The sequence below is a fragment of the Lipophrys pholis genome (genome assembly GCF_963383615.2).
Source record: "Lipophrys pholis genome assembly, chromosome: 11".
Lineage (NCBI taxonomy): Eukaryota > Metazoa > Chordata > Actinopteri > Blenniiformes > Blenniidae > Lipophrys > Lipophrys pholis.
In genome coordinates this window covers 22,710,475-22,735,857 of record NC_137631.1, presented here as the reverse complement: position 1 = coordinate 22,735,857, position 25,383 = coordinate 22,710,475, and the positions used below count along the sequence as shown (strand labels likewise).

The window sequence follows — 25,383 nt, the reverse complement described above, 5'->3', positions numbered from 1 at the left end:
TGATTGCTGTGTGTGCTTTAGGACCTGCTCATACAAGAACCATTTGCAGGAAATTGAATCGTTTCCATGATGGTTTGCTTGGTTTTGTCATGACATGATTGGATTTACCCTGAATGGAATTGAAATAAAAACTTGGAGGAGGAGAAGATTGGTCGGAAAGCCAAAACTTTGGGGAAAAGGAGAGCAACAGGAAAGATTAAGATTGCAAGCGCTAACGGGAAATTTACAACACAAAAAAGCTTCTCATGAAATCGGCTGATCTCACACAAACAACTCAAACATTTTTAGATTTTTACACTGTAATTTAATCTCAGACCTGTTGCTGTGACATATTAGCGGAGTTGTCAGCACTGTGTTTAGTAACTGATGTACTCTTTCAGTTCAGTTGATTTTACATCAGTTAGTACGAGGAAGATACTCTAAAATCTGTATTCTCGTATGAAACAGGCACTACTGGCAACGAAAAGAAGCAGAGAAACAGCTGCCAGCGTGTATAAAGAAACAGCTTTTACCATCGCTGATACTGTGAATACAGACTGCCATTATTATGTATCTCTGAATTAATGAAACTCTCCCTCTCTAGTGAACAGGAGTTGAGCAAAATAATAACTGATTAGCTTTTTATGAAGCTGACGCAAACAGTTAGAAAGACGAAAGCTCTGCCATTGAAGCTTCAGTGATTGTAATGACTTTACTTTTTTTTGTTTCTGAAAGAAGGCAGATGAATCCCCCCCAAAAAATGCTGGTGCTGTAATTCATAATGAATGAATAAGGTGTTGTCCAACAGTTTCTATATTTGACAAATTTTGGCAGCATGCAGTAATTAAATGTCTGTCATCTAATGTGTGGAGCCCCTGTTGTCTGCTGTGCATTGATTTTAATAGATTTTTAAGCAAATTGCAAGACAAAAAATTGGATTGTCCATGACGAGCTCGCAACATCTTCCATTTGAATTGCAGTTTTATTCTTGGCAAACTGAGACCTAAAGTGGTTTGTTTGCATGTTGTTGAAATTCATTGTTTCACAGCATCAATCAGATGGTTGTACCAGTCAAACACGAGGCACACAAACCCTGTAACAAAGCTTTTTAGCGCTTCGACACTGAAGACAGACTAATTTCCCCCAACGAGCCCATCCTCTGTAATCACTGATTACCACCTTCTACAATCTCCTGTAATCAGCCACCTCCATCTTAACACAAAAGACGCTGTGCGTGTGTGTGTGTGTGTGTGTGTGTGTGTGTGTGTGTGTGTGTGTGTGTGTGTGTGTGTGTGTGTGTGTGTGTGTGCTAATAAGGACTTTTATTTATCAACCTCAAAAATATGCAATGAAATACGTAAGATCTGGTTGAAACACATACACATTCACACACACCCACTCATGGGCTTGTGTGACCCCCGCTGGCTCAGTCAATTACTCCCTCCTCATTAATTTTTTTTCTCGTCTCATAAGAAAAAAATCACGTCCGCTCCAATTTGTGTTGACAAAAAAACGTGGACACTTTGAGAGCGCTCCCCGGGTGCCCTATTTCAAACGATGACGTTTGTGATGAGTGAAAGAAAACTGAGATTTACAGGTGAGAGGAGAAGAACAGCTCACACACACACACACACACACACACACACACACACACACACACACACACACACACACACACACACACACACACACACACACACACTCGTCACAGATTTTCTCTAGGACTAATACACCCTGGCTAATCAGCAGGCTGTGTACAGAGAGGTGGGGCTACGTCCTTCAGGGTCAGTGAGCTGTGTGAATTATAGATCACAGCTTTTCTACTTCGGGTTTTGTATCCAGACCCATGGGACACACTCAGGGGGAAAGAAGAAAAAGTAAGATAGGCACAGGGGATGCACAATATTATCCGAAAAGGATCTGATTTGCAATGAGGAATAACAGTTAGGTAGATAAGGATAATGCATTTGTGTTAATTATGACAGCTTTGACTATTGTGTTTCAACCAACATTCCATAGTCATGAAGGTGAAAGCATTTATGTGGATTGTGTGTGTTAATTTGTGTGTAGTTCAGCTTCCACACAGGTGCGCGTGGAGTATCATATTTGCAAAAACCTTTCGTAGAACAGGTGCAAGGTGTCATCAGTGCTTCAAAACACATTTTGAAATTGTACTGCAAGCCCAGATTATGTTCTCAAACTTGAGTTCTGTTTGCTGGGCTGCACGTATTTGCTTGGTGCTTTCATTGGGTGCTCCCGAAAAGCAGGACAAACCTCACTGGACTGTTCCACGCGAGGAATCTGTGCGTTTCAGAGATGTGCATGTTTGCTTTCAGACCCGCGTGCACACACATGTGGAAACCATTGACTGCGATAATGGAAGTCAATACGGCATGTGTGATTCAGTGTCCCGCGGGAGCGTTTGTCTTTGATTAGAGCGCAGTGGAGAATGGCTGACTGCACAGGAACCTTAATTGCCTCCCTGAATCACTGCACTATGACTTCTGACAGTAAAGCTGACATGACCGACTGACTCCACTCTCTGGAGTACATGTGTAGTCAATTATGGCAGGGTGCTTGATATTGAGGGAATTCTGTTTTATTCGGGCTGATGTTCGGCCCTAAGCAGGTCTTGAACATTCAGTGTCTTTTAATGTGAAATGTCTCCCATGGAGTCACCGTGTTAGTTATGGTTGTCAGTCGAGCAGTTGCAGATATATGTAACAGAAAATGAAATAATATGCTTCATTGGAGTGGCATAGGCATGACAACTGTGGAATACCACCTTAAACCTCACTACACCCCCTTCATCCAACCCCACATTAGAGTTGGGTAGTTTGCTTATCTTTGCAACATCAAAATATATTAACATTAACTTCTATTGAGATCCTGAGGCAATACAAAGTTCAACTGTTCTCATGTCAGTTTGAAAAATCTGGTAAGTCCTTCTATACAGTCTGCTACTGTTGTTAAAGTCATTTTATGATTCTTATTCACCTCCATTACACCTACAAAAAATGCAGTTATAAAAAAGATGTCTTTCTATTAAATTATCACAGGGTTTACCCTCCAATTATTTCTTTTCATCAGGATTTCTTCCTTGAAGTTAATGGTTGAAAAAAAGAAAAAAATAACATCTGCTGGGGAAAGGTCTCCTGCGGCTTGCCCACCCTGAAGCTCTTTGAAAACCCACTGACCTAAGCCACCATTAGCACCATGAGTTCATTGAAAACAACCTTCACTTGACTGAATCATCTCCACTTCACTTGTTTGAACCTATTCAACACTGGAGGTACCAGGACCAGACTGTAGATCCTATTTGGTTCCTTTCTTTGGAGCGTTGCTGAGTGAGCAGAATCACTGAAGCAGCTCTTCCGATGCATCTATGACAGTAATGGATGAGGCATTCACGTTTCTTTTGGTCTTGTGTCATTTTGGGTGAAATGCAGACCACCACGACTGTCCAGAAGAAAACTGCCCTTTGAATCCATTTTTTAATCACATTTAATGGGCTGATTAGCCATACATCGAGGCAGGAGAGATCAATTTTTGAGAGATGCATAGATCCAAGAGATCCATGATATGATCCAGATATATATAAGTCTTCATATGAACTGTGGGAAGCGTTCAGTTGGAAATTGTTCTGGGAATATGGTTTCTGAGTGTCCCTATGTGACCAAAAGAACATTAGAGTCCTGCTAAGTATTTGTGCTTTATTGAGTTATATAAGTATAAAATTTATATAAAAAGGGAGAAATAGCACAAACAAAGAAGGCATGTTCGTCTATATTTGTGTATATCCACTGAGGTTTCAGAATAATCAAGAAAAAGTCTCTTCACTCCAGGAAATCCAGCATCTTATAGGAGTTTCTTATAGACAATACATGCAATGTAATTTAAAAAGGTTTTTTGAAACATTTAAGAAAGATCTGCTCTTATCTTTTCCTCAGCTGGCCCCCCATGACTTTTATGTGCTGACTTTTTTTCTGTGTTTTATCGTTTTCTGAATCTCTCATGTGGTTTTTTTTTGCCCATAGGGGATCATCTTTATTTTTTTAATTTACAGCTTCGATCTATTGAACATATTGAAGAACATAATATTTTTCATATCTTTGTACACCAACATCCAGAGTAATGCATTTCATCGCAGTGCTCCTCCCTGGTAAAGTCAAGCGAATGAAAAAGGAAACAACACCTTTTCTAGCAGATCGTTCTTGTGTCTGCAGGGATTCAAGTTTGAATTCCCCGGTTATTCTTATTTGATCACCTGCAAAATGCATGCAAACCATCAATGCAGTCTTTTTGCGTGACCCTGCAATGTTCGCTTAGTATGTCACGGGAGCTTTGTAAATTAGGCCCAAACTAACCAGAAAAGTGCAAGAGACCGTCACAGCACGGTCACATGTTTCAGTGCTGCACTAAGCCAACCAGAAATAGATAACACTCAGAGCCTAGTGCATGCGGATTGAAGTAAATCCAGAGCGAGACGGGTCTGCTGTGCCTCGATATGATTGGGCACTTTCTGAAAGATGGTCTGTTTCTTAGCCATCAGTTCAATCCCTAAATAATTGAACGGTTGCTGTGATAAGATCATCAGAGTTACAGCAGCCCGTCTTATCTGAAACACTCAACTCTTCTAATCGATGAATGTGTTCACACTGTCATCAGAGCAGCTGAGGGACTCCTGTGTCAGAAAGTCGCTTCTCTTCATACTCTCCTTACTGTAGATTTTCGTTTCATCCCCAAAAAATCCCTTCCAAAATTACAGCTGTTAAATCAATGAATTCTCATTTCCATAGATTTCCCATCATGGATCTGAAGCAGCACTTGGGACAACTGAAAACAAGTCTGTGATAATTGATTGCCAATGGATCCATAAGCTCTCTTGAAGCTCTTGTAAGAGTTACAGAGTTCATCTATGTCCATGTAAATCGGTATTTTAGTAGAGCGGTGATTGATGAAGACAGGGGAGGACTTTATTGGTCCCTCGGCTTTTAAAGGGAAATGGTGATACGTTGAATAAGAAGACGATAGATGATATTTTAGACTGACCTTGTGTTTTTCCACTGATTCTAAACAAAAACAATTTACAGTCACAAAATAGCATCTTTACGTCCCTGTGGAGCTTCTTCCAAGCTCAAGCCGAAAGTTGAGTCCGGCACAAACCTTTTAGGCCTAAAATGTGCAAATAGAAGATGCTTGTCTTCTCTTTTCTTTTTTTTTCTTTTGCTGCGTCACATGCTGCCTGTCCACTGTGAGAGACACTTCAGCTGTCAAGCAAATTCATGGAAAGACCCCTGAAAGATCTCTGTTGGAAAATCTGACTGTGATGAGACCTCTGATAGGACAATGCTTGTTTTAGGGAAACACTGCAGGCAAACGCATTCCTTGAAAGAGATTTCTGCAAGTGTAGCTGGAGCCACAGAATCACCTCCTCTCTTTACCAAGAAGTGAAGTAGGAGCCGAGTGTATTTGAGGTGGACCTCAATGGCTTAATGATATATTTTAAAGAGCCAGTTTGCGACTGGTCCTTCGAAAATGACCAAACATGAGGAGGAAACACTTCAAACCTTATGAATTGCCACAAAGCATTTTCCTTTAATCGTGCTGTTTATAGAGGAAATATGTGGAGAATAAATTGTGTAAAACAGTTGTTTGGCTATGTTACCATTTATCAGCCTGTTTCTTTATTTTCTTTCTCATATTGTTTTATTTGACGAGTTCTTGTGATTCTTCCGTAATATTTCCTTTTATTATCAGTTAATGCATTTTTATTGCACATTCGTTGCAAATAGCACATTTTATTGTTCAATAGTAGCACTCTATAGTAGGTATGCAGGATTTCTGTGACTGTTTTTTATTGGTCAAGTCTAAGTCATGTATGTTAGGTTTGGTTAACGATGGCTCTAAATTAGGTATGCACATGGCTGTCTGTCTCTGTGCGATAGCCCCATGCAGGATGTTTCATTCTTCTTTCTCAATGAGAACTGGGACCGACTCCAGCCCTGCCAAGACCATGTATTCGATAAGTGGGCATAAAAGATAACTGGCTGGAAGGATGATAGAGTTGTTCCAAAGTTTCTTTTTGTTTTCTCCCAGGTCTACGAGAGAGGAACCAACGTGGAGCAGTTTGTGACCCGTTTCCTGCTGAAGGAATCGGCCAATCAGATCCAGTCTCTCCTGAATTCGGTGGAAAGCGCAGTGGACGCCATTGACGAGCAACACAGCCAATCAGGGTGAGTAGGCGAGTCCATAGCTGGCTGCTGTGTGTGAAATTGAATGTGTATGTGCATCTGCTCCATTGTTTGTGTGTGTGTGTAATTTATGATTGTGCACTTGTATCATGGCATTGTCCGTTAAACTCAGCGTGTCAGCGACTCGAATGGTAACCAGACAGTGTTTCAAGTGCAAATCTGCTTTGGTTAAAACATCTGTCGCTCTGAAACAGAAACCAATTTCATCTCCTTCATCACATTTTCATCTCCTTCAAACTCGCCCTCACTGCTCTTTTTCTCTCCCCTGGGTTTAGGCCAGTTGTTAAAACCCTGTCTCGATTTCCTTCATTGTAATTAATTCCTTTCTCGCTTCCATCTCGTGTTACTTCAGTCATCTACCTGCCAAAGTGAGTCCACGCGTGTCAGAGAAGCGCCAAGAAAACGCCGTCCCTGACTACCCACCTAACAACAGAGTCAGCGCCAGGGAGGCTGTCAGGACCATCAACACTGCCTCAGGTGACAAATACAAGCACACGCATGCACGCACGCACGCGCACACACACACACATACACACAGACACACACATCGAAGAGTGTAATATGATTATGGAGGCCATCTGTCAAGCCTTTGTATGCTTAACGTCATGTCTTATACGCTTGATGGGATTACATTACTCGTTATGGCCAGTAAATCAAAGTCTGACTAATAGTCAATATACACACACACACACACACACACACACAGGCAAACACTCCGTCTACTAGGCTTATCCTGTGATACACATGTTTGATCTCTACCCCATCGAATGAGTTTTGAACTTTAAACTTGAAGTTATTCCTAAATCGTTTTCTATTACTGGGAAATTGATCTTGGGCCCTGCGTTTGGGCGCCATAAATAATACAATTTAATGCCCCATGACAAAAATAAAAAACACCACACACACAACGCCATATATATAATTCAAGGGATATTGCGTTGACTGACAATTTCCGGCAAATTCCCTCTGAACTCAACAGTAGCTATTATTATTGCACAACAGTAACCATAGCCAAAGTCCATAATTAAAAAAAAGAAAAAAAGAATGATCTTCATAGAACAAAAGGTTCTCGAAATATTACTCTCAAAATCTCTCTCTCTCGCTCTCTCTGTCTCTATCTCACACACACACACACACACACACACACACACACACACACACACACACACACACACACACACACACACACACACACACATACAGACAAGCAATTTATCCGTCACTGAAAGACAGCTCTTTCAGCTGCATGCACAGGTTTGACGTGTCGTTATGTAGCAAAAGGGCGCCACAGATTCATTTCAAAAGGAGGGAGTGGAAAACGGCTCAGAGAAGTGAAGGGGTGTAAGAGCCAGAAAATAAATGAGGGAAGAAGAAAAGGGAGAGTGTTGACAGGTGGTTAAATTATCCTTGAAAGTGTTGCAAATCAAGCCAGCTGAAGTGATCCTGTCCAGTCAGCACTGAACTCTTGAAATGTGCTATGTCGGGCTGTTTTTCTGAATTGCGGGAGTCAAAGTGGCTCAAACAAACAGCACATTGGTTAAATGGCCTTTTTTTTTTTTTTTTTTTTGGATGATGTCCACAACCCTCATTATGATCTCTTATTATCGCTATTTTACTCTGTTACAGTCTCTTTCTCACTGTTGTGTTGTAACAGCTGGTGGTCAAAACTCTATTTCATGCTCACCTTGAGGCTTTGCAAACTTCATTGGAGTAGAGTAAAAAGGAATTGCTCAGGTTGAGGTGGGATGAAAGGCTTAAAACGCAAAGCTAACATGACTCAGTCACCCGAGATGTTATTGACAAGCGCCAGTTAAAGGTGAAGGATGTTGTTCTTTCAAGGGTCAATGTGTCATGTTGCCTGAGCTGCAGGTCTTGATGAATGGAGGGCTGCCCGCTCAGTGTCAAGCTGGACTAAGGGCCCGACTCGTTATTGACGATGTACGATCTAAACCACAAAGGGCCTGAAAGCGTGCCAAATTTCATGCTCACGCAAATACATTGCCGTTTCACTTTGCGTGTGTTTTGCAGGTGATCACTTCAGAAGGATATTTTTGACATAAAGCACAAACAGAAGTATTCAAATGAGGGTTTTAAGAAGGCTCCCAACACTGAAAATATCTCACAGTGAGGTCTGCAAATAAAAGCCGTGGCGAGGCAGCTGAGGAAACGCTTCTCATTACGATACGAGCAGCATCTCGGGGCTGATATTATCTCCTTCTTTAAGCTTGTCAAAAAAGGAAACAATCATAAACAACAGTGTAAAATCACAATGTGCACGGTAAATGAATCCATTACCTCGAGTTTCTCACAGTTCTTTCACTGCCTGATGTTTTATAATTATGAAGTCAAACACACTCCATGACTTGTGCATCATGTTACACGTGTCCGCCAGATACAATATTTGTGTCCCCTGTTAGTAAATCAGCCTTTATGCGTGTGCACAATATCAAATGTATGTGTGTGGATTATTTTTTTTTTTTCATTTAGTAGATTGGGCTGACAGCCGAAAGCATTACAGGTTTTTCCGTCCACTTTACTATTTTAATGGTGCATATTGTCTGCACAAGATGAAGATGAATATAAAAATGAAGTGTTTGACATTCTCAGGCAGGTCTGGTCTTCGTGCCTTCAATGACTAAACTTTTGCATGAACTCAGTTTGACTTTCCAGTTTGTAGATAATGGCTTTCAATGACAACATTTTAGACTTTGCTCTATATGCAACTGACACTACTTTCTCAATAATGCAGCCCAAATGATGATCATTTTGGGTTCAACAGCCCCGCCTTTCCCCAGTCACAGGATCTGACTTAGTGATTCACAATGAACAGGGAAGTGGGAAACAGCATGTGAACATAGGGAAATGGGAGCTTGTTGTTATTTTATAAAATCTAATTGTTGTCGTTTTGATATCAAGACTCCTTGTAATGATTCTATAAAGGATCCAGTACTAATGAAAAAAAAAAAAAAAAAACAACTAAGAGACAGCTGTACTGTACAGACGAGCATGAATGTAGTGAAACTGAATTGTACCTCCCAAGATTTATTTGATCCCATTTCAGCAGATTTTTGAGGCTTGTTGGTTTCTATTTTTCATGGTTTGAAACAGCCGTGTTCCCTGTTTGTAGTTGTTTTATACAAAATGGTAAATCCAAGCATTCATTTTCCCAGTTCCGAGCTGTATGAATAGGTTGCATTCCACTTTTCTTAATCAATCATGGGCCTGTTTTAGTATCCCGTCACATATTCCATTCAGAAAGCCATTATCCTTCCCTTCAAGAGGGTAGATATGCTCCCACACTGGATATTTTCTTCCTATTACAAGGTTGAATTTGCTAAACAATATGAAGGAAGGCTTTTCTGCTGAGGAAACATAAAACGCAAGTACTTTTTGATTTATGGCCCCACGGATGCAGTTAACTGCGTGAACCTTTGCTAGTAGCTTTGTTTGGCTTCTGTACATCTTTGTTTTTCATGGTGAACGGCTTATACACACACACACACACACACACACACAGACACACACACACACACACACACACACACACACACACACACACACACACACAGATGTGTACAGTTTTACAGTGTTGTCAGATCAGATAGAGCGCGACACTGACGGCTCTTTTTTCCGAAAACGCGCAGCCTAAAAGCAGTTTACAGTTTGTCCCATAACACATCCTCCTCATACCTGACTCACACTGTTCCGAGACGACAGGAAGGAGGGATTCTCTTTTATCTTTATGCATGATACAACCTGTTCGCCTTGAAAAGAAAAACAGAGTGAATACAAATGCCGGTGGATTTATTGGTTGGGATATTCAGCTATTTTTTTGTGACAGCATGAAAAGGTTAAATCATGAAGGTAAATGTGTCTGCTGCTATAAATAAACAGCCCGGTAGAAAATGGAAAATCCATTTGTGGCAACAGTCTTTTGTGCTCTAAAAGCATTTCTATTCAGTGTTTCTTCTCCCGGTAAAAATACACTTGAAATGTTCTTGGATTCATCCACATTAGCTTCAGATGAAGTAAATAAGCTCTCAGTGGAAATCTTAGAATCTTTATGTTGAACAGAAACCTGATCCTTTGCCTGGGGGTTGCAGACTACAAACTGTGTTTGATATTTATTTACAGTGGTATTAACCCAAAAATGGTCTTGATTGGCAGTTATTTTGTTATAAAAGGTCTAGCAGATTAAGTAATGAAAATAAATAAATTGGAGAGTGAACCTATGACTTACTCTGTACATTCTTAGACTGGATGTAGTAATTGTTTTACTTGAAATTACACAAGCTGTATTGTAAAACCAGAAATGCAATACACAGTTTAGAAATGGTGTTTTCTGATACTCGTTCAAAGTTTAATACAATCTTTTATCATTTTCAGGTGAAATCAAGTAATAATGGCTTATTATCTTAACAGCATGAATAGTAGAAACAGCTACTTGTGGCTCATTAAGAAAAGAATGTAAATGCTTATAAAATAATGGATTTGCGTTTGTATTTCCTGCATTAGATGGTTGTTAAATGTCGCACACCTCCTTGCATGACATTATATTCAAACCTTACATTTAGGCTTAAATAAAAGCATATTTTTGTTTGTTTACAGTAAAATTCTACTTTGTGGATCAACTATCTAATATTAAAGTTTTAAATGTGCTTTTTATGCCTTCAACAGTGCAGGCTTAAAATCTCAGTCTTAAAACTATCCTAAGTTATGTGGCAGCTGGCTGCCTTCAATTTAAACAGTTTTTAATCCAAAGTGACCTTTCATCATTAACTTCATACCAGAGATGGAAAGTGGCCGAGTATGATCATTTGTATTGCCATATTTTTACCCCGCAAGAAAGTGAATGTATGAATTTCCTAAAAAGTCAAACTCTTTTTAATTAACAGTGAAATGAAATAGTTTGGGCATCGCTGTTAATGGTGCATGGCTAACTTGTACAAGCATTCTGTTGTATTTATATGATGACAACACAGGGATTTATTATACCTATAGCTACAGAATAAGGAATGAATTTGTCCTTGGGCAACACATTTAAAAAACTTTATTTTTTCAAAGACGAGCCGAGTATGATTTTCTCTAATGACTCCATCCTGGATTTGTTGCTCTTGACCCCTGAAATAGATGCAGATTTATAGATGGAGACTATCTACTGAATAGGATGTCCAAGGATTGCATCTGCAAGACTCACAAAATAACACACAGCAACAGTTTATTGCTTTGGCCTTCTTGTTTAGAGAGTAATAAGCGTGTGTTTGAGATCGGGCAAAATCCTGGGAGGACTTTATTCTAAGAACAGAAAATAGTTGCATTGTTTCTGACTGCATCTGTTTATAACTTGTTTGAAATATAGCTGCAAATCAGCTCACTTTTGGTAAAAGGCATTTCCTCAGCTGGCCTCCTGCGACTCTTATTCCTGGACTCTATTATGAGGTATTTTCTTTGTTGTAGCCCTCTCTTAATCCTGCAATCTTTTCTGAATCAAAACCATTTCCATCTGAGCGTTGTCATGTAAACAGGGTATAATGTACACAAAGGAGGAAATGCAGGGGTTTGTTTTGAGGAGGGAGACACCATGGATGGAGGTGATTGGAAGAACATAATCAGCTGTGGCAACGCTTAACAGGAAAACACTGAAAAAAGAAGTAAGTGGTTGAGTCAAATCTACTCTTGTTATCTGAGATGAAGGACAAGTTGTGATTAGAAAGCATGTTTGGTAAAGTGTCTCAGTTAATGATGACAGTCCGCACTAAAAAGCAACAGCTGACTGCATCTGATTGGATTTCATCTCAGTTTTTCTTTTACCAAACAGAGAAACTTTTTTTTTTTTTCTCATCGATTTACAAATACTATCTCCAGGAGATACAATAGCCTGAAGACAAACACCGTATTAAAGCTATAACACACTGTGATGTGCTGCTTCGTAATACTTGTTATTTACAGTGCATTCTGTACATTTCTTCGCATTAAAGACACAGTTAATGCTGCTTCTTTTTTCCCCCTTGTTGTTTCTTGCAGAGAAAGAATGAGGTTACACTCGGATGACACTCAGAAAAAGCTCCACTCTGTTCCTAAGACACTGAAAAGTTTCCTTCGCTGCAGCGCTGCATGGAAACAAAATCAATACTTGACTTGTACATAAATCACAGTTCAATGGTCCAATTTTCAGCTCCTTTAGCTTTCCGAGTCCGACATCTGCCACTTGTCTGGAGAGTGTCTTTGAGGTTCTAGTTTAGTTTAAAGCAAGGTCAGAAGTCTCTCAGCCTCCGTATGTTGGAACTGCATGTTAGTTCATAAATAAACCCCTAATAATCTGTACTGTTCACTCGCTTTGAGTTGCTGTACTTCGCTTCATAAACTCAGCAAATACTGTAACAGACGAGTTCAAACCCAAACGTTTGTGTTGCAAAAAAAAAAAAAATGAAAAAAAAAAAGAAGTAAAGTTGAGTTTTCTTTGGATTTCATTTGTATTTGACTCTGCCTGGCAGCCATGCACATGACCAGGTTTGATTTTATTGGCTGTGGCTGAAGGACAAACCAACTCATGCAAGAATTTGACGTACTGTATTTAATTCCTCTGCACTGTTCAGCCTCGATGCAACGCAGTGAACACATTCTTACAGCGTGTCACCAAACGCTGCACAAAATACATGTTTGATGTGAAGTTTGAAAAGCTTTTTCTGAACTAGTGCCGGAGATGTGGACTTTTTGTGTCGGAGGGCAATAATCGCCCTCTGCTGATCAAATCTTTCCCATCTGATGATAATTTTCATCCTTTTAGTGAAACTCAAGCACACATTTTGTCTTATGACAAAAGGAATGTTTAGTCAATGCCAGACTTCATAATGTTTTTCCAAAAATGTTTTGTTGGTTATGACTTTTATGGCTATAGACATACATGTGTGACACGAGTTAAGGAACAGCAGGTTCTGGGTGAGGTTTATCGATGGTACCTTTACATCTGAGAATGCAAAAAAATAAGTGAGACCACATTGACAGATACTCCAATATTCCTGTATTTGATACAAAAACTCAGCATTCTTTAGGTCAATCTGGAATGAAGGCGGAGTTGTCTCGCAACTGCCGCCTTATCAAAGTAAAGAAATGGTTGCTGTTACCTCTCACCACACTCCAACTCTCTCAAACACTCCTCCTCTATACCCACCCTCTGTCCCCTTGACCAACTCAAAGTCTTGGCCCAGCAATTTCAAACACTAACAGGATATGGCACTGAATCGCTTCAGATATTACAGAGTCACTGCAGTACGCTCGGCTCACCAGGGACTTAAAGGCATTTTCAGGTGCACTGAGAAATGCCAGCATTTTTAAAAAAGTTTATTTTCCTGGAATACATTATTGAGATTAACACATTAAAGTCCCACCCCTGCTAGTTGTCGTCTCACTGGTCCGGCCCTGTGGAGATGAAACCGGACTCACCTGATTTATTTCAATGCCCCGTCGTGGTGTGTTCAAAGAAATTGATTATTAAACAGTTTTAGACAAATACAGCACATGAATTACCAGCAAACTATCAGATAGCAAACACATTTTTGACTATGCCGACATAATAAAACTTATGCAGAAAATGAATAAAATGTATTCATGAAAGTGGCTTTTTGTGTGATAAAAAAAAAAAAAGATAATTTATTGTCCATTATTAATTTTGTGTTTATGCATTTTTCATAGATTTAATACATTAATCATTGTTTCATAGAGGCAGGAATGATTTAAATACATACAGTATACATCAATACGCCCTTTCTCTTTTAATATTTACTTTGATGCAGCTTCACTGTAAAACAAGTCAAAGATGTAACACCAACCTATTGTACTCTGTCAGCCTCATGCCTCCCCTTTCCCTCGGTTCTCTTTTCTCACCCAGTACCCCCCCACCCCCATTCCTACTCCCCACACGCACCCCCACTCTTTCATACTCTGGACTGTAAAAGCAACACTGACAACCGAGGTCCTTGATGTCAACTGTGCTTCGTCTTCAGTCAGGACAAGTCGATTGATTAATGGCTCCCGAATCCTCTATACCACACTTTCAGCTGTACGCGCACACTGGTAATAGCCTTGAAGTTTTTATTTTGCTCTTTTTTCATGTCACACATGGCCATGCATGTGTGTTTTGGTTGTACTGCCATTGTGGGGACTAAAATACAAGCACACGCCACACTTGTAGGGTCTGATCCCTCTTATTGCGACTAAAGGTATTGGCCCCTGACTAAAGACTAATCAGCTGAAACTAACATAATTGTGTTTTGGACCAAGTTCATGATAAGCCACTGGATGGGTTTTACATCATTCAATAGATGTTTTTTATTCACACCGATCTTGAAGCAACTTTTCCGTTGTGCGTTGTTGACATTGTTCAACTCTCTTCCATCAGATTGTACTTCTTTGCACTGTGGAATCAAGCTGACAAGAATGTTCTGGAGCGAAGCCCTTAACCCCCAGTGGCTCCCTGGGTGAAAGAGGGGGTGAAAGAAGGTTAACTATTTGTTTTCTCCAATGGATCAACAAAGTCCGTTTTCTTCTCCTTTGTTCTTTAGCATCCTGTCCTGTCCAGAAAATACTGTATTTCATTTTGAATTAACAAAAAAAAGTTTGACTGGAGCTGGGAAGGTTGTGGAAAACTAAATGGTGCCAATAAAAAGAAGCTGTAGAAGAATTATCCTTCAACCAATCTGGTCATTTTTAAATAATTTGGTTACATGAATAAGCAAAAAAAAAAAGAAAAAAAGATCATATCAGAGTGAGAAAGTGTCTCACAGAGGAAGATTGACAATAGTTTGTGAAAAATACCACGAAGAACGATGGAACGTAACACTTTCTTTTGAGAAGATATGTCGTTCCTGCATTATGTACATGTGTACTGCGGAGTGGTTTATACCTTTTCTCCGCCAGCTCCTCCTCCTCATCGAGCAGAAGATGTGAACATGTGCAGCCAGCAGATGAACAAACTTCAGTCTGCAATGAATTCTTTACCTTTTAATGTTGTGCATTTGGAGTGGTTAAAAAAAAAGTAACACAACACTCCAGCCAGCCTCTTTAAAAAGCTGAGTGTCTCTTTTACCCGAGCTCCGTCTGTTCCACTTTAACATGTAGAGAAATTCTCCGCCCAACAGGCCTGCTGTGCAGAGTTATGTGAGGGCAATTGCTGGAGGTGGGAGGGCTTTAGTGAGCAGTCAATTTCACACTTTATACAAGTACTGTAAGGCGAACACTCTGCACCGTGTGTCTTGTTAGGCAGCTCTGGCTTGCAGGATGCACTGAGGTGAAAACAGCATGTAAAGGGGTTCGTTATGACCACTTGTCATTTTTTCCTCCAACTGTAACAGTGTTTATTGATTATGGAGATACAGTAAACAGACCTCTGACTCAGTACAACAAGTAACGGCTTTTATGTGTCCTGGTGCACATTTTTGAAGAATGTAACCACCTTTCTGCAGCTTTTTTTCAGCAAAACTTCATACAAATTGCTGATGTTGTGTTGAATCCTGTTGTAGACATAACGGCTTGGAGGATTTGTTGTTGAGGGGCTTTTATTGTGGGACTTTTGCTTATAGAATCTGTTGAAACGGATGTGTGCAGACATTGGAAATGCACTGGCTGTTCAAGCTGGTGAGCTAAACTGGTAAATGTTTCATTTGATCCATTTGCGGCCAACGATTCTTATCGTTCCCCTTGGTTGAAGGAGTTGTAGTAGAAGTAATAAACTATCAAATAACAAATGATGCATTTATCCATGACGAGGCGTCTCAAAAGCTCGAGACAGCCTTTGAGTGGGTGGAAGTGGATGAGTAGGCCAGTGTCAGGAGGGCAGAAGAAAAGCCTGCAGCCTGTTAATGTACATACAGTAAATGCTCACCACTTCTGTTTTGTGCATCATTATTTTACAAACAGTACCTGTCTGGAAATTGTGAAGCCGAAATCCAATTTTCTGCAATGGCGAGAGAAGTGATTTATCCGGAATCGAATGCGAAATTTGGTTTTCTGTCTGACGTGAGTAAACAACTACAGCAAATACCAACATTTCAAACAGATAATGTAGAAAGGAATAATAAATCACCCACATCCTGTCTATCTGACAAGAGCAATGCAAATATTTCCAAGCAATGACCATTTAATGTTAGCAAACTGTTTCTCTCTTTTGTGGATTTTTGGACTTTGGTGTAGCATATATTGTTTTTTGATATAACAGTGCAAACCGTGCAAAATCTAGTCTAGATGTCTAGATTCAACAGCAATCTTTTTTTCCCCTTGTTTCTAGCTTGTCTATGTTAAAACGATCAATGTCTAATTATTTATCTATTATTTATCTTTATACTTTATCTTACATACATTATGAATATAAAATGCATTGAAATAATTGCCATACCCCTTTTTCCAACAAAAACATAACTGTCTTTTATTCAGATTTTATGTGATAAATCAATTAAAAGTAGCATATAATTGTTCGGTAGATATAAAAGACTTAACAAATAAAAAAGTATGAGAATCGTGGCATTTATTTGTAATCAGCCATCTGCACTTTCATAGCCCAATATAAAATCCAGTTGTCTTTTACAATCGCAGAACCGATAAATAGACTCCACCTATGTGTAAATGGTTTTCAGTGAGAGTCCTTCTGTTAAATCCTCCGAGGTTTGTTAGAGGATACTTTTGAACAAACACATTTATGAAAACAAAGGAACACATCAGACAGGTAACAAATCAAATATGCAGTAGATTAAAGCACACTTTGGTTAACAAAAATGATCCCATTCTTTTAATATCTGGAAAATAAAATGAATACAGCTCATCTCCAAATCTACAAAGACACGCATCCGTCCTCCTGAAAAAACAGGCCGGGCAACGGCAGCACTGATTAAAGAAGCAGCCAAGAGGTAGATGTACTCCACAAACCTGTAATTTTGGTAAAAACTGCAAGAAGGAAAGCCTTTGTTGAAAAGCCAAACACCATGTGGGGGATGCAGCCAACATCTAGAAGAAATCGTAAATGTGTGGCATACAAGTAAAACTGCAGATGGTAGTGGCATCATCATGCTGTCCTGTTGAAGTCTGCTATTGAGACCTAATGGACAAATGGACAAAGCTCGAAGAGACACAGTCCCAAAAGATTTGGATGTAATTGCAGTGAAATGTGGTTCTAAAACATTGACTCAGGTGGACTGAGTACAAATGCATGCCAAACGTTTTCAGATTTTTATCTGTAAAACTGTTTGAAAACAAGCACTTTCTTTCCAATTCAAAGTTGTGTGCTACTTTGCTGTGATCTATTACATCAAAAAAACATTGTGTTTGTATGTAAGTTTGTACACTGGTGTAACCTGGCTATTAAGTCTGTGAATGTGAACGGGGTTTCACTTCTATAGTTTCCAGCTTTTCCACTGTTTGAGCAGCCCACAAAGCGCTTTATGCTGTAAAGTCAATGGACACACACACACAGACTCCACTGTGTTAAATTTGAGGACAGTAATTCTTCACACACTTCTATAATTGGCCAGGCCACTTATTTTCCAAGTCCATCAAAATGACCACTAGGCTTCTATCTCTAACCGTTTCCATGGTTACGGGCTGCAATTTTGTGTGTGTGTGTGTGTGTGTGTGTGTGTGTGTGTGTGTGTGTGTGTGTTCAGGATGGAGGGAGGTAACTCCTAATTGACTGGCTGTTAAAGCTTTTAATGAAGAGTGGGCAGCCCGCTCTCCAATTAGCTGTTAGGGGTCCATCGGGGGATGAAAAGAGGCCAGCAGCTCAGGGGGGGTGGCGAGGAGGAAGCGGCCGGGAGGAAGAGAAAATAGGAAGGAACTGAGTCAAGAGAGGGAAGCACGAAGGGCAAGAAGGTGAACGGGTGTCGTCTATACAACAAATGAGAGGGAAAGGACATGTTTCACGAAGACACACAAATAGAAAACCATCGTCAACAAAGACAGTGAAGGAAAAGAGGAATACTCCAGCTAAGGGTTCCACATCACTATAGAAACTCATGAATACTTAAAAGCTCTATGTTAAGCATTTTAACATATAAATAATGAGTTCACGTCAGAGTATTACAACAAAGGGTAGAGGCTCTGCACTTTGTATTTCTCTATGAGTCAGATTTGACAAAACCTGCAGGAATTTCATAAAGTGTTTTTAATACTTTAAATACACCTCTTTAATCACAAAATGATGAAATTGTGACCGTGCCTCACTTTGCTTTGCATTGATTTTGCAGAGTGCAGTTAATTCAATCTTTCCTGATCTTTCAGAAAGGTGGTACAGGATTAAACATATTGCATCACACCATGGTGTCGGTTTACTTACTGTAACTCATTAGCAGATTTGGCAGGTTAACTCAGGGTTTGTACATCGTCACTGTAAACAACTTCATTTTTCGGGGATCTGAATTTTGATTTTCTTGATTTACTCTTTACTTATATTTTCACATAATTAAAGTCACTTTTTTTCTGTGCACACTATTGCACTTTTGCACTCTGAATTGAAGAGTTTCAAGTTGTGGTAAGATATCATGAAAAAGATTAATCTAATTAATTCAAAGTTTTAGAATTTAATCAGTCACATTTTATTTGCGATGCGATACAAAAAAAAGTTTTAGTTCAAACTGACTTGAATTAGCAGACGACTCAATCAACATATACACATGTGTTTGCACCTTTTTTTTTTTACTTCCTATGGAGCTACCTTTAGTACTGCTACATGTTAAGCACTGACATGATGTTAAAGACTTGAATTACTTCAGTGATAAGTAAATTCTTTGACCCATATTTTGCACATAGCCATGCACTTTTCCACATTTCTATCCAGCAGTAATTATACTGAAACTTTCCTTCCCCCTGAACAAGCCTCACGCGCCACATCCATTAGCCTGCTTTTGTCTGTCGTAACTGAGAAAAGAATAATGTTCTTGCTATCTTTTTATTCTGGAATCAGTTAATCAAAATGAATGTGTTGAAGTCGCTGCCCTAGTTTGAATTAAGTCCAACAAGAAGTTCAATGGAAGTGGCTTTAATCAGAGATCTTTGTGCCTCTGTTACTTTGCTGCATTTCTTTATTGGTTTACACTTTCACTGGATTGCCATTGTCATTGTTTACTGTTGATTAAAAGTCTCCACTCCGTGAAGTGCAAAACAAAGTCGATACTTTTGATCTGATCGCAGCATTTAAAAGCCAGAGCTGCTTAGGAGGGTTAGATTCCAGTGTCATTGGGTACTTTATAATCACACTGGAACAAAGCACCAGTTATACGGAACACCTCAAAGAACCTTCCCCATCCTTACGTTTCTTTACTGTCTGTGAACGGGCCAGGGTTTGTTTATGATAAACACATATAATTGCCTGTTTATCTTTACCTTTGAAACTTCCCCTATACATGAAATATTCATGATGAAAGAATTGTTTTTAAGTGATGAAGAGAGATACAATCGTACATATGTCTTTTTATTAATTGTACTGTTTTAAGGTAATTAGTTATACATGAAGTCCCAAGAGTCGCACTTTAACTATACATAAAGAGCAGTTATGCAATACAAAATATTGTCATTTATATGACATCTTCTGTCCAATAGATATAATTTAAGATTCTTAGAAATTGAAAGGAACATAGTGATATGGAATCATCAAATACAAAGGGACAAGTTAGTTATATATATATATTATAGCATAACAGGCTCCCTTTGGGGTTTGAACCACTTTTGCGGGCATCTTGGGATGTTACATATGTGTCCCCAATTGTGTAGCTCTCAGTGAAATGTGATGCCAGGGCTTAATCTTCTACATTTTGTAGGTGGAGCTGTTGAACCATTTTGTCCGTTGTATATGTAATTCCCCATTAATATAATAAGATGGTTTGCCAGGTCTCATGTGTTTTGCAACTTTTCGTGAACATTTAGGCCCTCAAAACGCGTTTGTTTGCGACGCAAAGTGTTTACATTCCTCAGAGGAATTCCACCCTTGGTGCTCGGACCCTCACTGTTATTGTCTAAGAGGAAGCAAATCCCAAAGAAATAAAATTATAAGCTACTTTCTAAAAACTTGTAACAAAAGATGCCTGGTATTAATTGGTGCTGAATTCCAATTTGTTTGCTTCATTTGGTTTTGTGCTTGCTTACCAGAATAATCAATAAAGCTGACATGTCGCGACAGCTATCAAGTAAGAAATTACACAGCACTGACATGAGTGATCTATTTATACTCTGCTCCATATAGGATATGAAGATTGCAACAATCAGAGACATGGCAATCAGCAATCTGGTGATTTTATTTCAATATGAGCTTAATTTGAAGGTATACAATCGAGCTCCATCAGGTGTTGTCACAAATCAGGACCGATTGTGATGCATGGTGATGAACGTTCTTACAATTTGATTCACGCTGTGCTGGTGTGTGTGTCGCAGGTGCAGTGGAAGTGAGGAAAGAAGGTCTGGAGGCTCAGATCAACCGCCTGGCTGAACTGATCGGACGGCTGGAGAACAAGGTAAGAAAGACAAACAAGTAAGAAAAAAACCCACGTCGAGGTCTTTGGGGAATCGATTTCTTTAATATACAATAAACCCATTGAGGTTTATTGTAACTGTAACTACAGTACACCAATGCTTTTATATCAAGGAGTATTCAGTCTTTTATCCGGATGGTTTCAAATGCGTTTTAATCTCAAAATCTATTGAAAACTCTACTTCAATGAGCTTAGTTTAAGTATTTCAACTACTAGGAAATATTGAAGAGATAAATTAGTTTATAAATTGCTGGCATTCCAACTCTCAAGTGTGGGATACCAACATCAAAACATTTCAATTCAGAAGAATGTCCGTGTTTTCATAATTTTCGAACCATTATAGATTGTGACCATTTATCAGCTCGAGTAACCTCATTTAAAAGGTTACATGTTCAAGAGCACTTGTAAATAAGCACTAGAATAATTTCTAGAGGTCTTAAAGTGGCAAATTTCATCTAATTCATTCATCACCTAATGACCTCTCTGAGTCATCTGGTGACTGCTGTGTGGGAGATTGGGACTGATTTACCATTGAAGATCTGTTGACAATGACGTCTGAAATTATGTTTCTTTCTTCTCGCGTTAGAGCTTCATCCCCCATTTGTGTATGAGCAGATCTCGCCACAGTGGGATTCAATGCACTAACAGACATCTCTGCGCCGCTATGTGACGCATCAGCATCAGCGGGAGGGGTCATAATTTGCATTTGATGAGATTTGGATGTGCATTGCATTTGCATTGTGTATCTACTTAGTGAGTGTTAATACGATAATGGCGGTTCCTGTGTGGTCTTACAGTGATGGGAATTACAGGAGAGCAGTGCAATTTTCTGAAAACAGAGTGACTCCTCAGATTATTTCTGTTGCTTCAATCAATTTATCACCAGTTGTAATATGATCGTAAATGTAAAATAAAGTACTCAAGTAGAGAGCATTGGATGTTTGTTTGTTTTTTCATTATAGACCTTATTATACTAAACTATTAAGCAGATTTACTATTATCAGACCAAACCCACGCAGAAATATAATAACTTGACTGATGCAGAGCAGAATTTGTAGATTATTAAAAAAGGTGCTATTGTGCATTGCTGAGTGGACAATAACAGACATGGCTAAAACAACCAGTAGTACCAACTCGTGGCCGGGCATACTAACAACAATATTCTCTGTGTAAATGTTGAACTTTTCTGAAACGAAAACGCAATAATCTATGTGTTTTCACTTGAAACATTCTCATGTAAACGGGGTCTTAGACATGGCCTCCTCAGGAAAAGTAGTTACACAGGGTAGTTCTTCAACTTCAACTATTAAAATGAATTTTGCAGTTTGAAAACAGATACCCATCTTAATTGGACATTAATGTTTAATGTCTGCTCTTTATTTAGTTTTACTGTAAATAATCAAAACGTTGTTGAAAACTCAGTCACCAAAATATGAACCAAATTAAAGCTGTAAGCAGCACTGAGCGGGCCCTCGCACACCACGTTGGACCGTGGTGCATGGTGAGGCTACGGTACGTGGTTTGATCACAGCCACGCCCCAAAAACTTTTGCGAAAGATTTTGATAACTTTTGCTCTTCAACCCATTTTCTGTCAGTGCTCTGACCCTAATGAGGTTGGTTGGTTGGTTGGTTGGTTGGTTGGTTGGTTGGTTGGTTGGTTGATTGGTTGGTTGATTGGTTGGTTGGCTGCAATGAAACCTGTACTTCCTACTTAAGTTCATATCACAGCTTGTTGTAGAAATCAAACGTTATTAAAGAAGTTGAACAGCAACTTTTTGCCAGTAATTGATCTAAAGAAGTGAAGAATATGCGTCACCCCTTATGCAATTTGGCAGCATGTAGCGATTGTGCACGTTTGCAACACATTAAAGGTTAACAAAGGATGAAAGAAAGGTGCAAGGAAAGCACAAAATGAAAGACGCTGGGGCTTAATGAGGAGTTTCGGGGTTGGAGCGGTAGTAGCAGTTAATTAACACTAAGTGAAGGATTTCATTGAAGAAACAAACTTCTTCCTTGGCTTCTTCGCAGAACTCAAGCTCGAGAAGCTTCTTCATCCTTTCGCCCTTCCTTCGTTCTTACATCCATCACCTCTCCCTCTCGACCCCCTCTGCCCTCCACCTCGCCCCTGCTTCTCCTCTCATCCAGTACTGAACATGTTAAGGCTAATGGAGCCGCGGCAGACTCAGCTGTCTTTTGAGGAGCAGGTGACTACAGCAGAAAGAGCTAAGAATAACTAAACACTGTGTCCTGCCACGGGGGAGGAAGACGAGTAAGATATGGGAGGAGAGAAGGGGAATCACATTAGGAAAGGGGAAGGCAAGAAGAAGAAGAAACCATTTGTGTATGTCACCAACCACATTTCCGCTTTACAAAACAACCCTCAGCCTTTTGCAGTAATATCTCGCTCAGGTTTAACCCTTTACAAGGCACTTATTGAAACACCCTTGCAAAAATAAGAAATGAAACCAAAGGTTTCCTTCATGATTTTAAGTCACGGATACTATTTAAGGGCAATCACTATAGAATAAAACCTGTTTTAAAATGTAAAACCGACCTAAAGCCCACTATTTTTGAATTTAGGGTGAGGTAGTACCAAAAGCTAACATTATACTGATGTATATTTTTAACGTATATATACGTCATTTGCTTAAAAAAGATGCTTTTGTTACTCGCTAGATGTATGAATTATCTTGTAAAAGCATTTTTACATATTTTAAAGCAATAATCATAACAAAGATGATTATGAGATGTTTGTAGATTGAAGAAAATGTGAAAAAAAAGGGAAAAAAAGAAAGGACGTTACCAAAAGGGGTCGGCAAAGGTTTAAGTGAAACAGTTTGACTCAGTTGAGTGAGCTTTTTTTTTTAAAAAATGTTCCAGAAGTGATTGAAAGAATTAGTCACTAATCAGCCGTGACCCCCACGGCCCTCCAGAGAGAACGATACCTAATCTACAGTGGCTGCCTTGTTTACAGTAACTCCGGCGCAAAGACAATCTCCTCACAGTCGACTGAGCACGCTCGGGTTTGACTTTTACCTGTTTGGACAGCAATAAAAACTCCTCAGGAATAATTTATGTTCCCTTCACCGCGGTGAAGCTTAACCTACGATCAACTGAAGCTTGAAATTTGTACCAACAGAGAAGTGGAGACAACATTGACGGTACATTTCTAAGTCTGTTCCCATTCCATCTGCGTAATACACCAAATTTAATGGGATGGATGGATGGATGGATGGATGGATGGATGGATGGATGGATGGATGGATGGATGGATGGATGGATGGATGGATGGATGGATGGATCATAAAGTATCCTGAAACCCAGGCTCTGATGTTTCTTTTCTATTTTTAATCACTAATATGTGAGGCTAGTTTTTATGGTTTCTAAAAAAACATTCAAGAATTATTATTATTATTATTATTATTATTATTATTATTATTATTATTATTATTATTATTATTATTATTATTATTGTTATTATTATTATTATTATTGTCAGGACATGATGAGAAAATCAGCTGTTTCTCTAAAGTCTCCAGCTTAAAAAATGTGATTATATTTTTGGTTGTGGACTGTTCTTCAGGATTAAATGGCATATTTTAGGCCACACTTCAGGCTTTGGAACATAGTTAGAAGGGGTTTTTTTTGGGGGGGGGGGGGGTTCACGATCATCAAGCATTTTCCACAGAAAGAAAAAAGATTTGATTGATCAAGAAAATAATCTAAAAGCTCATTCGTGATAATATCTGTCAGGTAAAACACTCAAATGCAAACAATTTCCCCAGGCTTCCACTAAAATGTCTTGTTATTAATGAACATTCGAGGTAAATGATTCAATCCTGATTTAGTTTAAAGACATTAAGCAAAATTAAAGAAACTAATTCATGAAATACAGTTTATTTTCATAAAAATATCACAACTTACTATTTGGAAGGCTTGCAGAGTTTCTGTCTGAAGAGAAAGTGCCCTTAAAATCACCTTTTCCTAAGAACAGCAGAAAACAAGTCATTACATATCAAAAAAAGGAATATGGTCCACCAAACCTTTATGTTGGAGAGTGTATTTTCAGAATAATGAGAGCTGTGGAAAAGCTTATGCATGGTCTTTTTCTGCTTTTCAAAAAAAACACCAAATGAAAATGACAACGAGGCTTTGTGTCGATGTCCCGAAGGCGTCCCCGTCTGTCTGCCTGGCCGGGTGTTACCTCCACAGAGCTCAGTATTAAGAACAGTGCAGGTGTCTGGGAAAGGAAACGATATTATCACGCCGTGTCAGGGAGAAACACAAATTGTTTGCCGAATGAATAATAAAGCAGCCACACGCGGATAAATGCTGGACCTGGCAAGATGAAAACAGTACCTTGTGCTGACACCACTGCTCTGTGATAACGTGCTGGAAATCTCACCGGCAAAGCTGTCTTTACTGTTCTGCGCTGAAAATATAACCATTATTTCTTGCTTTCTGTGTTGTGTAGACTAGAAAACGTGTTGTTCTGTCTCAGGATGCGAACGCTCGACTGTGTGATACTGTGTCTGCATGCTAACAAGCTTATTCTTTTTTAAAACATAATAGTAAAGTAGATTTTTGAAGAGGAAGGAGGGCGGTGAAATGGAGCTGGGAGTGAAGGTAACAAAGAGGTGTG

General features: G+C 39.2%; 1 protein-coding gene across 1 annotated transcript in view; it reads left to right on the top strand.

Moving 5' to 3' along the window:
* The window catches only part of necab2 (N-terminal EF-hand calcium binding protein 2), a 142,374-nt gene that overhangs the window by 74,785 nt on the left and 42,206 nt on the right, over nt 1–25,383 (top strand). The window contains exons 6-8 of the mRNA XM_080474449.1: nt 6,079–6,215; nt 6,586–6,710; nt 20,643–20,722. Of these exons, the coding sequence (XP_080330575.1) occupies nt 6,079–6,215; nt 6,586–6,710; nt 20,643–20,722 (342 nt within the window). The remainder of the gene's footprint in view (nt 1–6,078; nt 6,216–6,585; nt 6,711–20,642; nt 20,723–25,383) is intronic.